Source organism: Myxine glutinosa, chromosome 10 (genome assembly GCF_964187855.1).
Source record: "Myxine glutinosa chromosome 10, kmMyxGlut1.1, whole genome shotgun sequence".
NCBI lineage: Eukaryota > Metazoa > Chordata > Myxini > Myxiniformes > Myxinidae > Myxine > Myxine glutinosa.
The window spans coordinates 126,674,552-126,692,245 of record NC_136270.1 but is presented as its reverse complement, the minus strand read 5'-3'; the positions used below and the strand labels follow the sequence as shown (position 1 = coordinate 126,692,245).

General features: G+C 48.9%; 1 protein-coding gene across 6 annotated transcripts in view; it reads left to right on the top strand.

The window, feature by feature from the left end:
• Nucleotides 1-17,694, top strand: part of EZH2 (enhancer of zeste 2 polycomb repressive complex 2 subunit) — a 142,124-nt gene that overhangs the window by 23,269 nt on the left and 101,161 nt on the right. For 5 of the 6 annotated variants that reach the window (XR_013624812.1, XM_078786087.1, XM_078786088.1 and 2 more), the window contains exons 8-10: nt 167-258; nt 1,113-1,611; nt 8,616-8,779. Coding sequence is in view for 5 of the 6 variants with exons in the window: in XM_078786087.1 (XP_078642213.1) it covers nt 167-258; nt 1,113-1,611; nt 8,616-8,779 (755 nt within the window). In the remaining variant the exon portion in view is untranslated. The remainder of the gene's footprint in view (nt 1-166; nt 259-1,112; nt 1,612-8,615; nt 8,780-17,694) is intronic. The other variant, XM_078786086.1, reaches the window with a different exon arrangement.

The window sequence follows — 17,694 nt, the reverse complement described above, 5'->3', positions numbered from 1 at the left end:
GAGACAAAATTACTTTTCTGGTGAATTGGTTTCATAAATATTTTGAAGGAGCAATTTGTGAAGACGGTAAAACATTAATTTCTATGTTTAATGAGCGTACATTACATTTTAAATCACGCTGAATGTGCTGCTGTTTGCCAAGCGTTACCTGTTCGTGTGAATGCAGCCTTTCATGCGACACCCAACACGTACAAGCGCAAGAACCCAGAGATCCGGGTGGAGTCAGAACCTTGTGGAACAGAATGTTTCATGTTATTGGTGAGTTTCCATTGGGTTTGTGATATTTTCCGTGTTTTATTATAAGCACCTTTTTGGTGGCCTTTCAACCAAAGCAGAAACTCGACCTCATAGATTTGCATTGTGAATATTGTGTTGGGAAGTGCTGCCCCCGTTAAGGCTCCCCAAATCCACCTCTTTCAATCTCCGACTTCATTCCTGAAATTCCTATAGTGTCCATTTGTTTACTCCCGTGTACCCCCTCTCTCCCCCTCCCCAGCTCTCTCCCCTCCACCGATCTGCCGATCTACTGATGTCCCTGTTCTCTACTGTTGTTGTGCTTGTGTGCTTACCTTTTGTTTCCAGCTCCCCCTATTAAATGTTTTATGTATCCATTTATGTTTATGGACAAAATTTGGTTGATATATTGGACATTGGATAGCTGACGCCACTTAATTTTTGTGAATTTGGGTTCAAATGCAGAATATCAGTTGCAAATGAAAATATAACATTAATTACTGATTATGAAGTTCCCAAGTAACATGAATGTGCACGTGGTCATCACCACATTATGGAGCGGTGGTTGTTTGTATAAGGTTCAGGATTCAAACCATGGTATGGGCTGTGAGGACCATCATCACACCATCTGAGTACCTCTTTGTACCTCTGTTTTAGCAAAATAGCTTGAAAGAGATGATTAACAATTGTCTGCAGCACTGCAGACTGTGGTTTTGTGGTTAGAGCTGCTGCTGCTGCTGCTGCTGCTGCTGCTGTTGTTGTTGTTGTTGCCCCACGTGTTGTGATTGTGCACCATTGCGTCCACTCTCGTTTACCTCTAGTTGTTTTCTCCCTTAATGGAATAATGGAATGTGTGTGGTGTGTGGTGTGTGTGTCAGAAGGGAGCGAAGGAATTTGCAGCATCGCTGACAACAGAACGAGTAAAGACCCCTCCAAAACGACATACCGGCCGCCGAAGGGGTCGGCAGACCAACGGTGGTACTGCAAGTCGGCCTGGAACGCCCACTACCGGGATTGTAGCAGTGAGTGGTCGCTGCGAGCGGGGTGAAGGAGACAGTGACCGAGAGGGCGGCGGGGGAAGTGAGAGCGGCGGCAAACCGAGTCGACCTGGCTCTCCACTCGTTGCCGTGGCGAGTGAATTGGTCCAGGACATTCCCGGAGAGACGGGACTGTGTGCTGCAGCAGGAAGTGGGAAGGAGTGTCAGGGTCTAGAAATTGGATCCACGACGACCCCCTTGCTGGAGGCGGGTCCATTGGAAGGCTCTGAAGGTGTAATTGGTGAGGCTGGACCCGGTACACCGACCACTGAGGTGGGTCAAGCGTGGAGTGATCGGGACGATGATGACAAGAAGGAAGACACCGGAAGCTCCTCTTCCGGTGAGGCAGTACAAACATTGTGTTTGCATAATGAATGTAATTTGAGGGTTTCTTTTTTTTTTCTTCGCCTGAGCATTGTTTACAAATATTTTTTCTATTGTGAGGCAAACATTTTATGAAAAAGTATTGATTATTTAAAGGTTTGTCCATTCTGTGAAGTTTTAATTTTGTTTTTTGATTAGTTTTCAATGTTGTAGAGTTTATAGGTTGAATGACAATGTTCCGATATATTCACTATGTTGATAGAACACGTTAACGTGATGTATTTAGTGTTATAACATAAGTGATGTTGTTTTTAGTTCTTCTGATGGTGATTTTGTGTAAGTTGTATATTTGATATTGATTAAGGTTACAGCTGTGGATTGGTGTGTAATCGTTAGTAGTGGACAATTGTATTGGTTTTATTTCCAAGCGAGTGTTCTAAAGGTGAGTTGTTGTAGCGGTTAGTCCAAAGCGGTGGTGAGGTGCGGTTTTTGTGTGTTTTTTTTTTTTTCTCTTGCTATTATATTAGTCGGTGTAAAAGCCGTCCCGCCTTTGCCATAAAAGCCCTCCCTGCCCTCCCTGCGGTTCGCCCCGATATATTGCCCTTGCTTGAGAGACGCGCGGCGTGGCCTTGTCTTCGCCGATCACCATCTTCGCGGACGTGCCGGAGACCGTGGAGAGCTGCACGAGAACCACCCTTGGACGCACTGAAGAACACCGGACCATCTGCAATCCCCGTCATCGAAGTCCTTTCCAAGGGTGTGGTGCTGACCGGGCCGCCGTGGTGTTCGCATTACAGCCCGATCGAATATCGTCACTTCGTGGCTGCTTTCCGCAGCCGAAATCCCGCGTGGCTTGGGCGATTTTGCCCCTGTTTGGAGAACACCCAGCGAGGCCTTCATCGGGGCCAAGCGAGCAAGGGTGTGTCGGGACCTGGTTCGCGCCATTGACCGAGTGGTTCGCACCAACCGGAGCTGTTTTCGGGTGACGTGCTGATGGCCTTGGACTTCGCGCCAGGCTCTGGGCCGACCGGGCCGACGTGCGTCGAAGTCCTTTCCAAGGGTGTGGTGCTGACCGGGCCGCCGTGGGGCTAACAGGGCCCCCACAGCCGTGATGCCGCCCCCCCCCCCCCCCTCCCCCCAGAATTTCCATGTTTTAAACGTTTCCCATTTTGTACCCTGGATTAGAAGAGGCACACCGTATCCTTACGTGTCGTAAGAGACGACTAAGAGGGTTGGCGTCAGGAAGGGCATCCGGCCATAAAAAAACATTGCCTCAAAAAGAGAACCATGACAATTACAACTACATATGGGCAGGGTACAGCCCGAAGTGGAGATCGGTTTCTGCGGTTTGGGACATGGAATGTAGGGACAATGACAGGGAGATCAGGAGAAGTGGTGGAAGTATTGATCAGAAGAAGAGTGGACATATGTTGTGTGCAAGAGACGAGATGGAAGGGAAGTGGAGTGAGAATGGTGAAGGGTAGGCAGGGACAGAAATACAAGTTTGTGTGGCAAGGGTGCCCGGAGGGTGTGAATGGTGTTTGTGTCCTGTTTTCTGAGGAGTTTGTAGACAGTGTGGTGAGTGTGACTAGAGTGAGTGATAGGTTGATGATGGTGAAAATGATGATTGGAAAGCTCTTGGTGAACGTCATCTCGGGATATGCTCTGCAGGTTGGTCGGCGCGATGAAGAGAAGGACAAGTTCTGGTGTGCGATAGAGAAGCTGATGGAAAACGTGAAAGATGAGGAAGTTGTTGTGGTAGGAGAAGACCTAAATGGACATGTGGGAAGGAGTATGGATGGTTTTGAGGGAGTTGATGGGGGTTATGGATATGGTGTGAGAAATGGAGAAGGTGAAAGGATTTTGGAGTTTGCTGATGGAGCTGATTTGTTGATTTGTAATACTCAGTTCCAGAAAGAGGATAATTAGCTTGTTACATACACGTCGGGTGGGTCGACGACAACCGTTGACTACCTGATGGTGCGTAGGCGAGATAGGGGGCACCTCAGGGACACAAAGGTGATCCCGGGGGAGGAGGCTGTTTCACAGCACCACTTGGTTGTCTGCGACATAAGGGTGAAAGGTGCGAGGAGAGCTCGGCAGGTGAAGTACCAACCGAGCATGAAGGTGTGGAGGTTGAAAGAGGTGACAGTAAGGGAGGCATTAAAAGAGAGGCTGAGTAGGGCAGAGGATGATGTGGTTGAGCTTGAAAGTGGTTGGATGTCAATGAAAGATAGTGTGTTGGGAGCCGTTGGTGAGGTATGTGGATGGACAAAAAAAAGGACCACCGAGGCACTCGGAAACATGGTGGTGGGATGATGAAGTTGGAAAGAGGATTGACGATAAGAGGAAGAAGTTCCATGAGTGGCAGAAGGCGAAGGGTACGGGAGCAGAAACAGCAGAGTATGAAAGTTATAAGGCAGCCAAGAAGGCTGCAAAGAAAGAGGTAGCAAAGGCGCAGGAGGCATGTAGGAAAATGTTCGGAGAACGCTTGGATTCGGAAGAGGGTCAGAGAGAAGTATTCAGGATTGCAAAGCAGATAGCGAAAGAGAGGAGTGATGTGATGGGGGTGAGTTGCTTGAAGGATGAAGTGGGACAAATCGTTGTGGACCCAGATGGAATTAAAGGAAGATGGAAAAGATATATGGAAATGCTGTTGAATACAGAGAATGAATGGGATGGCAACATAGAGAGTAACCCAGTTTTAGGACCGGCAGAGAAGATAACTGAGAAGGAAGTTGAGGAAGCGATAAAAGCAATGAAGAGTAGAAAAGCGGGAGGGCCGACGGGAGTTGTGGGAGATATGTTGAAGGCAGCAGGAAGTTGGGGTGTGAAGAGAATGACAGAGATCTGTAATCTGGCGGTGAAAGAAGGCCGCATTCCAGTGGATTGGGAACGGAGTACCCTTGTCCCTCTATACAAGGGGAAAGGTGACCCTCTGGAGTGTGGCTCGTACCGAGCGATAAAGTTATTGGAGCATGGAATGAAGGTATTGGAAAGGGTGTTGGAGAGGAGGATAAGGAAGAAAGTGAAGATTGACGAAATGCAGTTTGGATTTATGCCAGGAAGAGGAACGACAAATGTGCTTTTTATGGTGGGGCAGTTGCAGGAGAAGTACATGGAGAAGAGGAAGAAGTTGTTTCTTGGGTTTGTTGATCTGGAGAAAGCATTCAATAGGGTTCCATGCAAAGTATTGACATGGGCAATGAGGAAGTTAGGAGTGGAGGAATGGTTGATCAGAGTCATGATGGCAATGTACAAAAGAGTGCGCACAGCTGTAAGGATGAAGGATGGGAACAGTGGTGAGTTTGAGGTGAAGGTGGGAGTGCATCAGGGGTCGGTACTAAGTCCACTACTATTTGTAGCTGTGATGGAGGTGCTGGCTCAGAACGTAAAGGAGGGTTTACCGTGGGAGTTGTTGTATACAGATGATCTGGTGTTGATTGTGGAAAGTATGGATGGACTGAAGGAAAAGATGAACAAGTGGAAGGAATGTACGGAGACAAAAGGTCTGAAGGTGAATATCGGAAAGACGAAGGTGATGGCAAGTGGTAAAGCATGTGGTGAGGTGGAAAGAACTGCGAAGTGGCCCTGTGCTGTGTGCAGGAAGGGTGTCGGAGTGAACTCCATTCAATGTACAATGTGCGCTGAGTGGGTTCATCAAAAATGTAGTGGTCTGAGAGGGTCATAAACCAGTGTGGCAGCTACATTCAAATGTAAGGTGTGCACAGAGGGAGATGCAGATGGAGGAAATGTTGAGTTGGATCTTGGAGACGGCATGAAGCTGGAAGGTGTGAAAACATTTTGCTACCTCGGAGACATGCTGAATGGAGAAGGTGGATCAGACTCGGCAACGGTTGCTAGAGTGAGATGTGCATGGAAGAAGTTTCGGGAACTTAGTGGCGTGCTGATGAGGAGGGGAGTGTCGTTGAAGCTGAAGGGAAAGGTGTATGCTGTGTGTGAGAAGTGTTTTGATTTATGGGAGTGAGACATGGGTAATGAACGTAGAGCAGCAACGAAGGTTGGAAAGGGTGGAAATGCGAATGGTTCGATGGATGTGCGGAGTATCGTTGAGAGAGAGAGGAAGACAAATGATGAATTGCGAAAAATGATGGGAATAGAGCCTGTGATTGATGTTGTGAAGAGGAACAGGTTGAGATGGTTTGGTCATGTGTTGAGGAAGGATGAAAGTGACTGGTTGAGAAGAGTGATGGAAATGAATGTAGAAGGAAGTGGAGGACGGGGAAGACCGAGAAAGACTTGGCTAAAGATGGTGGAAGAAGAAATGCGGGCAAGGGGGTTAACAAGGAGAGATGCAGAAAATAGGGCAAAATGGAGAAGATTGTCATGGGGACTGCAAGGCTAACCCCCGCTCTCGCAGGGAAAATGGCCTTAAAATGCATGGTTGTTGTTGTTGTTGTTGTTGTTGTTGTATTAAATTAGTCGGTGCATAGTACAGGTACAGAAAGGTCGTGAAATGAGTCGATAGAGAGTGAGTGAATCGGTGAAGGAGGAGAATGGATTCTAAACGATGATAAAATATTTAATACGGGCAGTATTGGGGTCGTGAAGACAGAGCGCTGTCTTTCCTGGTGGAAATGTGTAGAAACAAGATGTTTGAAGATTATAATAATTTTTTGAAGAAACGGTCAGCGAATAAGTGTGCAGAAGGTAACGGAGTATGGGGCATTTGTAGGTAAAAGTAGATTAATAATTTTTTTTTTTGGAGGGAGCCTGCAGAGTTGATTGGTAGTGGTGAGGGTGTGGTGAATGTGCACGATGAACCCAACAATGCCTCGTCCCACGAGCAGGTTCAGGACAGCCCGGCTCAAGTTGCATCTCCGTTTATTCGCTTTTAGTCTTAGGTGACGTCATCATTTTAGCACGTGGTCGATAGGGTGTTTGCAGTCGTACATTTGACTTGTTGGAAATTTTCTGTGGGATGCAGGCCATTTGGCCCATCATGTCTGTGCTTCATCCACATCACATTAATTTAATATATAATATTCATTGTCTATGGGAAACAAAGGCAATCGTTACCATTATTGTACCATACAAAATAAATAACCTTGGCGTTCCTTACAATTGTGGCTATTTTGTTGGGTGTCTATGTATGCACTTTGTCGGTAGATACACCAAGCCGTGTATTATTGTGACATTACTCAAATGAGTTATATTATCCTTGTTATTGCTTACCATCTGTGAATGTCACGTCACATCACGCATAACTGGGCCGGAGCCATCGGGACCGAAGCAAAACCCAGGCCAGATTTTCCTAATCGGGCCAAGTTTGAGCCACAGATTGGGGTCAACGGAGACCCACCTGGGCCTGTCCCAAACTGCTCTAACCTGCTAATGGAGAGGCGACACAACTCAGTGTATTAGGAACCAAATGGGTTGATTATTATGCGAGTTCATCATTAAATCTGGGCCCTGTGCTATTTCTGGTCTTCATCAATGATCTCACCGACTCTGGAAAATCCTCTCCATCTCTTTGCTGATGACTCCACTCTGTCGCTCCATTCCTCATCCCTCAGATCGGCAGTCTGCAGCCTCCTCACTCTCTGCAGACCTGGACAAAATCACAGACTGGTCAAACAAGTGGAACATGTCTTTCAATCCTGACAAATCTCACACTCTTGCTTTGTCTCTCCGAAAAGACCAACTGGAAAACCCTCCCATCTACTTTCTCAACAATCCTCTCCAAGAAGTTCTGTTGCTCAAGCTTTTGGGTCTCACTATCTGCCATGATCTTTCTTGGGAAAACCACATTTCCAAGCTGGCCTCCAAAGCCAGTCGCTGAATGGGCATCCTCCGTCGTGCGAGTCCTTCCTTGGCACACCTGAGCTTCTCACCACATACAAGGCTTTCATCCGCAGCTCGATGGAACACTGTGGAACACACGATGGAACACTGCCTCACACCTTGCTCAGCTTCACGCTGTTGAAACCAAAGCTTTCCGAATCATTGGGATCTCCTGCGATGAAGCTAACTCCGAGGGCCTTTCACTCACTCACCACAGGCAGGTTGGTGGTCTTTCTGTCTTCTACCGACTCCTCTCCGGCCTTGCTCCCCCAGCTCTCTCTGTGCTCTGTCCTCCCCAATATTCCTACAGGTCGCACAAGATCTGCCAGCAACCCTCTTATGGTTAAGCTGCCAAAATCTAGGCTCTCTGCTCACCTTCACTCTTTCATTCCCCTTTTCTCCCACCTCTGGAACAAACTTCCCCACTCCCTTCAATCCCACTCCTCCCTCCAAGTCATTAACACAGCTGTTCACCACCATCTCTTATCTTCCCCCATCCAAAACCTTGATCTTTTCTACCCCCGCTGATTCACCCCAGATACACTTTTTTTTTGAAATTCCAACTTCTTTCCTGGAAGTCTTTGCAGTGTTTATGTTTTATACCTCTCCCACCTCCCCCCAAGCCCTCTCCCTCCCACATTTCTCTCGATGTCTCTGTTCTCAAATGTTGTTTGTGTGCTTCCCCCTCTCTCCCCATCTTGTCTGCCGCTCCCCTTATTTTGTGTTTCATGTGTCGGTTTGACTTTTTGTGTGATTAATGTTAGCTCTTTCACGAGCCTCGATCTTGTATACAAAAAAAATAATTCCATTAAACATTTTAAACAAACAATGAACAAGGTTTAATTGTAATTTTATCTTCTTCAGTTTGCATCATGATGATTTTAACAGAATTGTAATTAGTGACTTTTCAGTTTATCGTGTGATGCTTGCTTCTCACTTCATAAATGTCTTTCTCACTTTTTTAGAAGCTGCACTGTGGTATGTGTGTTTGTGATACGTCATCTTTAATAGCATGAACAGTTTATGACATTTGAAATGGCAATCAAGGCCTGCTTATATAAACTTTGTGAAGTTTGCTTTTGTAACTGTTTGTGAATTTCCATTTAAAAACCAAATTATATTCATTATGAAGATTTGCAATGTCCTTTTATATGGGTAGCCTCGTGTGCTTATAATCAGGAAACGCTTATGGCCTTTTTGTTGTGGGAACTGCAGTGACGGAGGGCTCACGCTGTGGGACCCCCATGCGTACCGAGGCAGGCGTAAATGCTGCTGGTTGGACTGGAGCCGAAGAGTCTTTGTTTCGTGTCCTTCACGGGACATTCTTCAATAACTTCTGCGCGATTGCGAGGTTGCTGGAAAGCAAGACTTGCCGTCAGGTGCTCATTCGGATCCACACGCACGATGATATCGGATTGGTTCAGTGGGGGGAATTAAAATATGTTTGTGGTTTGCAGATTTTGTTGGAGGAAATATAACCACATCAAAGTATTTATCATAATGAAAAAAAGAAGAACCACCTTTGGAGGCCATTTTTCCCCGCAGAGCAGGGGTCGGCCTTTTTCAGGCACCGTGGTCCCCTTTTTGAAGCAATGTTTTATGGCCGGATGCCCTTCCTGCCGCCAACCCTGTTCGTCGCCTCTTGCAACACACAGGGAATTACCAGTGAACTGGTACTCAATTTGCCGACCTCGGAAGGATGACAGGCTGAGTCAACCCCCCTGGTGTTAATTCAGCAATGACCGGGATTTGAACCCAGGATCCTAGGATCCTAAGCCGGCACCCTAACCGCTAAGCCAACACTATCATAATGGAAATAACAAAACCCACAATTTAAAATGTGTTCATGTTGACTTTATTTCATATACAAAAAAAAAAGGAGTAAATCTACACATGGTCCTCGGTTAACGTCTTGGTTACGTTCTTGAAAACCACGACATTAAGTAAAACGACATTAAATGGATCAATTTATCTTTATTTTTATATATATATATATATTGTTACTGTCGCGGTTAAGATGTTATTTTTTTACCGAGCGGTTGGTATGACCGCGACCTAACAGTTCCCCCGATTCTTCCCCAACTCACCCGATTCACCCCCAACTTTGGCCGTATCGCACCGCAGCTGCCCAATCTGGAAAACTCTAAAACGACCGAATGCAAAGAGGAAAAGGAATAAGACGAGAAGACGGACAGAAGAGTAATTGGATTTATTATACACACAAGCAAAAAGAAAGCAGTCACGTTTATTTACAGACGAGATTAGATACACAGTGCAACGCTAGCTTACCTACAGTCTTAATTAACCCAGGGACAGAACAAACAAAAGACAGACTCACACGGGGAATGATGACAGGAATTGGCTGGAAGGAGAGGATGGCTTGGAGTTGTATTGTGCAGCACGATCGGCGCGTTTAGCAGCCGCCGTTCCTTCGCGGCCCTGCTCAAAACCGCCGTCCAGGCCCCAAGCGGCTGTTGAGTGTTGTTGCTGCTGTGGCCGCCGCTGCTGCTGCTGCTGTGGACGTCGCGTGCTTTTCCAGGATTACAACAGGCTTTGTGCTTTCTGGGATGTCCTCTCCTTGGATGTTCTCTATGTTCTCTTGGTCCAATCACTCCTCACCACCGACAACTCAACGCAACCACTGACCAAAACGACACAACTCAGCTCTGCTTCTTGGACCCTCTCTCTTCTCAACGGCTTGGGCTCCCTTTCGTCTGCCGGTAAAAGCCCATCTCTCAAAGCTTGTCTCGGCTTCTCTTTTGGGAGCGTCGCGCTGTGGATTTTAGCTGCGGTCACGCCTGCTCATTCCCTCCTCTCAGCGCCTCTCTTTAAAAGCGCAGCCTCTTCTCATCTCAATGCTCAGTACTCATCTCTTTCTTCTTCAAAGCTCGACTCCTTGGGGAGCGTCGCGCTGTGGGTTATATAGGCCCCGCCCCTCAACCTTTGCGAACCTCCCCGATAGCTCTTCCTCCGCCCTCCCTAGCCAATCCCCTGGCTCATGGTTGGTCGAGTGGGGCTGGCTCACTCCTCCCCTCTATGACGAGGTGGAGACACGCCCTTCTTCTCCGACCCTGCCTCGTGGTCAATGGCGGTTATTGGAGGGGAGGTAATTGCCAAACGACGAAAAGGGGGAATGGAGGTTTTGGGAATGGGAATGAAGGTTTTGGGAGGTTTTGGGAGGAAGGGAATCTATCTCTTTCACTGGTGCAATGGAGTACTTCAATTAATGGGAGACACAGCCTTACCCTAAAACACAGAATAAGATATAACTATTGAACAGGGGTATTCTATGATTGGCTGTGGTGTGGATGCTTTATGGACTAATTATGGGATGCCCTTTGACCTTTACACAGCTCCGGAGGCAGGAGGCGCAGAATAAACAATAATAATAATTCACACAATCAAAAATATATATACAGTCCTCATATCCGCAAATATATATATATATATATATATATATATATATATATATATATATATATATATATATATATATATATATTATATATATATATATATATATATATATATATATATATATATTAAGCCTGGTGTTGGCTTAGTGGTTAGGGTGCCGGCTTGGGATCCTAGGATCCTGGGTTCGAATCCCGATCGATCGCTGAATTAACACCAGGGGGTTGACTCAGCCTGTCATCCTTCCGAGGTCGGCAAATTGAGTACCAGCTTGCTGGGATGAATGATCATGGTGTCTACCCCGATTTAGAATAGGGACACCGTATCCCTGCGCATCGTAAGAGGCGACCAAGGGTTGGCGTCGGGAAGGGCATCCAGCCATAAAAACATTGCCTCAAACAGGGAACCATGATTGTCATGGGGCCCGCAAGGCTAACCCCTGCTCTAGTGGGGAAAATGCCCTTAAAACGATCATTCATTCATATATATATATATATATATATGACTAATTCCATATTTGTGTGGTCCAACATGTGACATTAGGTCCAAAATTTCAAATCGATTAAATATACATAAATTTAGCTGTAGTAAAATACTTATATTTTCAGAAATTTGAAAAACGATTCCACACATAACGCTCTCTATTGAGGAGAAAACATTTGAATGGTCATGGGTCAGGCTTAATATTGTTGCGGATCCCGGGTTCGTCGACGTACTAAGGGGGGGGGGTTTATGCCCCGTTTCCCCACGAACTCCGGTTCCACTGAGGCCGCCGACCGCGAGCGACTAGACTCGTGATTGACGGATTGCTAAGCAATTCCGATCGCCAATCTCCCAGCCCCGCGCCGAAGAGTTTGCTGGTCAAATATCCCAAATACTTTCAAGACACGTGACCGAAGAAACCGGGGATAGAACCCTCGCTTTCACACACCTTATTCAATTGCGTGCCGAGCGGATTTGCACAGTGTGGAAAGCGGCGTTACCTTATGTGATTTACGGACCTGGTTCAAACCCGGTGTGTACCGGGTGTGTACCCCGGTTTAGAATAGGTACACCTATCCCTGCGCATCGTAAGAGGTGACTAAGGGTTGGCGCCAGGAAGGGCATCCGGCCATAAAAACATTGCCTCAAATAGGGAACCATGATTGTCATGGGGCCCGCAAGGCTAACCCCCGCTCTAGTGGGGAAAATGGCCTTAAAACGATCATTCATTCATATATATTGTTACAGATACGACTTTGATGGTATGGTGGGCCGAGCGGGATGGCCGCCGTATCCGTACAAGTTACCCGATTGTGCCCGAATGTTGACTAATCGCGCTACGCTGGCTCAATAGGAAAGAGAAGACACCCGGCTGGGTTATAATGACACAATACGACACCAGGGGTTCAGTTCTCAAGACCTCCGGAGGAGGTTATATTAAGGCGGAAAAGGTTAGATTACAGGGACAAGAGGGAAACATAGGAAGGTGGGCACTTAGACACAACCTTATATTAACCCTAGACAGACCACAGATAAACGGGACAACGCTGACTCACACGGGAGTTGATGAAAAGGAAAGCGGCAGTCGATGGCTCAGGTGCACCTGGCTCCGGGACAGAATCACGTACGGTGGTGTCCAGCAGATGCGGGGAGGTCGCTCAGCGCTCGTGGGTCGCGACTTTGGTGGAGATGCCGGGGAGGTCGCTCAGCGCTCGGGAGGGTGGCGTCTTGTCCTTCCAAGCTCGGGGCGCATCTGACGTCACGTCCGGCGCGGGGCCGCGTATATCCGGCGGGGAGTCACGCCGTCGCTCGTTAGCTCCGCCCCATATGGCATCGGCCCATGGCTTCTCATTGGGTGCGGGGGTTACCGGCTCCGCCCTTGACGAGGGGCCGACAGGGAGCCCCCTTCTGGGTAACCCCGTCGAGCACATGTTCAATGGCGGCCAACCGAGCCGGAGTGAGGACGCAAAGCCGCTGTTGTTGTGGTTGTTGTTGGAGCTTGAGATGATGGGAAGAGATGCGGGGAGGTATGGGAAGGTCCTAAACTCCTACTGGTGCCATATCATCACATTCTGGTGCAACGAAGAGTCATAATTAATGGAAACAAGTCCTTAACTGACATAGATTAAGAATAACTAGCAAGATGTCCTATAATTGTCTACGTGTGGTGCGGGGGACCTGGGCACGACATTTAATGGGGGAATGAAGGGGAAGATCGGCTCTAATGGGTGTTGTTTACAGACAATGGGACTAGGGAATGGGGTAAGGGGAGAGTTGGGGAGTATCGGAGAAGATAGGGGAATATTTACAAGCGGATATGGAGGTCAAATTCCATATTCGCAACATTGCACCCTTCTCTACCCTCGGGGCGTCCCGACCCGATAAATTTTTACCTACTTTAGTGTGGCACGCCATGTAGTTCCCTCTACTATTAACTCTACCCTGAGTGCGACAGTTTTATAGATATTCACAAATGAGTAAATATGTCCCCCTGCGACGTTGCACCCTTCTCCTCTCAGAAACACACCCACAGGATAACCGAATCCGGAAAGAATCCTCAAACTAAACATACAGCCGGTAGGGAGCATTATTTACAAGACTACGCTGCTATTTACACTACGATCCAGGACCTGTTTTTGGAGGAACACATGCAGATGTTATGCATAGAGAGAGCGCGCTTGCCAACATCGATACACCAACCCACGAGTGCTCTGTGGCCGACGGCCCTTTAATAACGTGCAGAGCACCCTTCCCGCGCATCAAAAGCACCACCCCACCACCAATCGGTGCAGTCACCATTGTTCATTGGAATAAAAATAACTTCAACAACCCCTAACCCTGCAGGTGTCTCTTGCTCTTCTTGTGGTGCACTTGGTGGTTAACTAAAAGTGGTTCACCTGTATGGCATAGGTGCCACGTTGACCCATAGGTCCATCCCCGGGTGGTGCTTGGCCGCAAACGAACTGCGGTCCATTGTGGGTGGCCACAAACATTGCGGTCCATATGGTGTACCGATCCAGGCAGCGAACAGCGAAAGTGCAGGCCCACAACTGCGTCGCCAGCACCTCTCTCTCCTCTCTCTCTACCCCAAAGCCAGATCCTCGGAGGTGGGAGACAACAGAAGCAGACAAGTGAGTAAGGTGGTAAGGGCGCAAAAGTGCACGCAATACAAGATGATGCACACTGGGGGCACATGGGAACCAGGTGAGACAGGTACGTTCCTATCGTACGCCCCCCCCCACCAGGTAACCTACATGGCCCCTCCCTTACCCCTTACTGCATCCACACAACACAACACTACTCATAAACTCTACTTTACAAATCAACAAACATCCCTACTGTCTTCCCCGTTCCTCCCATATACCAAATTCGTCTTCTCTCCCTCCTAACCAATCAAATTTGCCATTTTCAACTCTCATCAAAATTTGCCATCTCCAACTGCACATCAAAATTTGCCATCACCAATTCATCATCAGTCCCTCCTAGGGAGGGAGAGATGGAATCACCCCAATGTCTCATCCACGTCGTGATGCGTCTCACAAATCCTCAGCAATTCTCATTTCTGCAACACAAACAAAGAAAACACAGGTGTGGAGTCATCATCATCACCACAGGTAAGTGGCTGCGTATGGTGCGACAGGTTCATCAATCCTAACTATCTCCTAAATGACTTTAACAACTTTACACTACCCGGGGGCTTTCTCCGGCCAACCCATTGGCCCTCTTACACTATGGGTTCTAAAAACCAATTCCCATTGGCCAAACTGTGGTGCTCTTCAATTTGGGGTCTCACTCCCCTGATTCATCTCCCGGTGCCCTCGCACAATTTCTGGGCTGCGGCGTGTACCTCTCCCAGTGGGTCTACCCACCTGCACACCTCCACCACTGCAGTTGCCTCCGAGCTTACCTGCTCCTCACCCTAACCTAACTACCTGGGGAAGGCCCTCTGGCTCTCTCCCCACTCCGTGCCCTCTCTGGCACTGGGCTGCCCGATCCACACCCGGGATCCTCAGGCACCCACTCACAACTACCGGCTCCCAGAGCCCACCTGCGGCCTCACCTGGCCGACATCCTCACAGTGGTGGAGTGCCCAACCAACTACACACACTAACAGGCTACACGCCCAGCCATTTCCACAACACTAATGCACCCATCCACAACACCATTCTGCAACCGCACCACAAATGCCAATATCCAACCACAATTTACCTGCACCCTCTACCTAACACTTACACTACCCGCCCCGGGTACTCGTGAAAGGGGTCCACTCTTCCCCCATCCACACCTTCGCACCACGCACACCACTCCATACCACTTACTCCAACTCTCTCCACACACCTGTACTTGCACACCTGTGCTCTCACACCTGGTGCCACCTGCACCCTTCTCTCCCCAAGCGCATTCGCGCTGATCCACACACTCACTACTCATACACTGCTCCACACACCTGTCCAGTTGCACACCTGTGCAATCACACCTGTTCAATTCTCACACACACAGCATCATCTCAGCTAACTACTCCCTTCTGAAACTTGCGCTTCCCAGTCGTCCCTTTAAACTATTGCGCTCCCACGTCATTATCATCCATACTAATCTACCTGCGTCCCCACTACAGGTATCAGTCACTAACTAAACTTAACGTTACCTAATGTCATCTTCGCTAGATCCCTACACACCATATCCTAACCCACCCGGGCTAGTTTTCACTGCCATACACCCCATAAGCTATTGCTCCTTTGCCCCACACATGGGAAGGATGGTGGATTTGCCATCCCACCACATCGGGGGTCTCTCACTACCAATTTTGCACATCAAATTTCAACAAATCAAAAATTTGGCCAATCACTGCCCATCATCTGCCAATCATCAAATTTTGTTTTTCTCTAATTTTGGGTCCAAAACACTAACCTCATCACCCAGTCTACTCACTACTGCCTCTCGGTGCGCCAATTCCTGTCCAAAGCCCGGCTTCGTAAAGCCAAGCAATGGATGCTGGTTGTTTTGTGCCAGCGGCTGGATGCGTCCGGCACTCGGTGCAGGGACGGGGGCTTACCCGTGCCGAGATCCCACACACCACCTCGGCGTGGAGCCATCCAATGCCCCGATCTAGACCTGCCGGCACGTCTCACCAAAAAGTGGTCGCCATGACGACCCTTTCTATCGGGCTGCCAGCTCCGCCTAGTGGAGCACGGACGCGGCCGTCCCACGCGAGGCCCAGCGTGGATCGCGCACGGCGGTCCTGTCGAACCCGCCGTGGCTCGGATCCCCGCTGGTTCTCGCGGCACGCGAAGCCCGGCACGCACCGAGGGCCCGATTCGGCTATAAGTCGTTCTAAACTCGACCCCGTCTAACGTCGATGCTTCACCTGGACGCTTACACCCCGCAGCCCGTTCCTTGCTCACACATCCAGCCGTGCCCATGCTCCTCGTACCTTTCCTTACACACCCAGGTACACCCATTCCACTCACAGCCTTGGTCACACACCTGACCACCGAACACTTTGGCACACATTCGTTGGTCGCACACCTCACCAAAACACCTCTTCGCGCCCCCTCCTCTGTCACCTCCTCTGTGACAATCACAGGTGTGCCCTCATTCGCACACCCCACCACGTGCCTCACCACCAACTCCAGCGTGCATTCCCACTCACGCTCTACCATTCCAGGTGTGCATCCTTCCATCCCAGGTGTACATCCTCGCTCACCTGTCACAACTAACTCACGCTCCATGTCACTCTCACTACTTTCACCTCCACTCGTGACAACGCACTCACCCTTACTCTTGACAGCACACTCTTTCCTCATGCACCTGTCCGTCACACACCTTCCTCGCGCACACTCTCCCGTTACACCCTCTGTAACACTCACCACAGGTGGACACTCTTCCTTACTTCTGACAGCGCACTCTTTCCTCATGCACCTGTCCGTCACACACCTTTCTCGCGCACACTCTTGCGCACACTCTCCCGTCACACCCTCTGTAACACTCACCACAGGTGGACACTCTTCCTTACTTCTGACAGCGCACTCTTTCCTCATGCACCTGTCCGTCACACACCTTTCTCGCGCACACTCCTGCGCACACTCTCCCGTCACACCCTCTGTAACACTCACCACAGGTGGACACTCTTCCTTACTTCTGACAGCGCACTCTTTCCTCATGCACCTGTCCGTCACACACCTTTCTCGCGCACACTCTTGCGCACACTCTCCCGTCACACCCTCTGTAACACTCACCACAGGTGGACACTCTTCCTTACTTCTGACAGCGCACTCTTTCCTCATGCACCTGTCCGTCACACACCTTTCTCGCGCACACTCCTGCGCACACTCTCCCGTCACACCCTCTGTAACACTCACCACACCACGCTTCCATGTGCTCCCTCGCACACGCGCTACGACCGACTCACTCTCGCCAGCACACTCACTCCTTGGTACACACTTTTTCCTCACACACCCCAGAGTCGGACTTTCTTGCACACCTCCATTTTCGCACACCAGACCTGTCGCACACTTCACCCACGGCCTCTCACGAACACCCGGGTCCATCTCGACCCCCAAGCTCCTTAAATCCCCTGGCGCATCATACGCACGACCATATTGGTCACCACTTACACCGGGTCCTCTTTCTCTTCGCTTCTCCTCCATCACCTGCGAATCCCTCATCCGGTTAATGAGCACATCACGATCCAAACACAGACTTTGGACCAATTCTTTTATCTCCTCTTTTATCTCCTTGTTATCTCCTCTCCGTCGCTTCTTAATTTCGCTCACCCCTTCTTCCACTTCTTCTAATTTGTGCTTCATCTCCTTCATCTCTTCGTGCGCCCCTTTAAGTTCTTCCTCTAACTCCACTTTATTTTTTTCTATGTGCTCCCGCACCTCCCGCTCTTTAACCT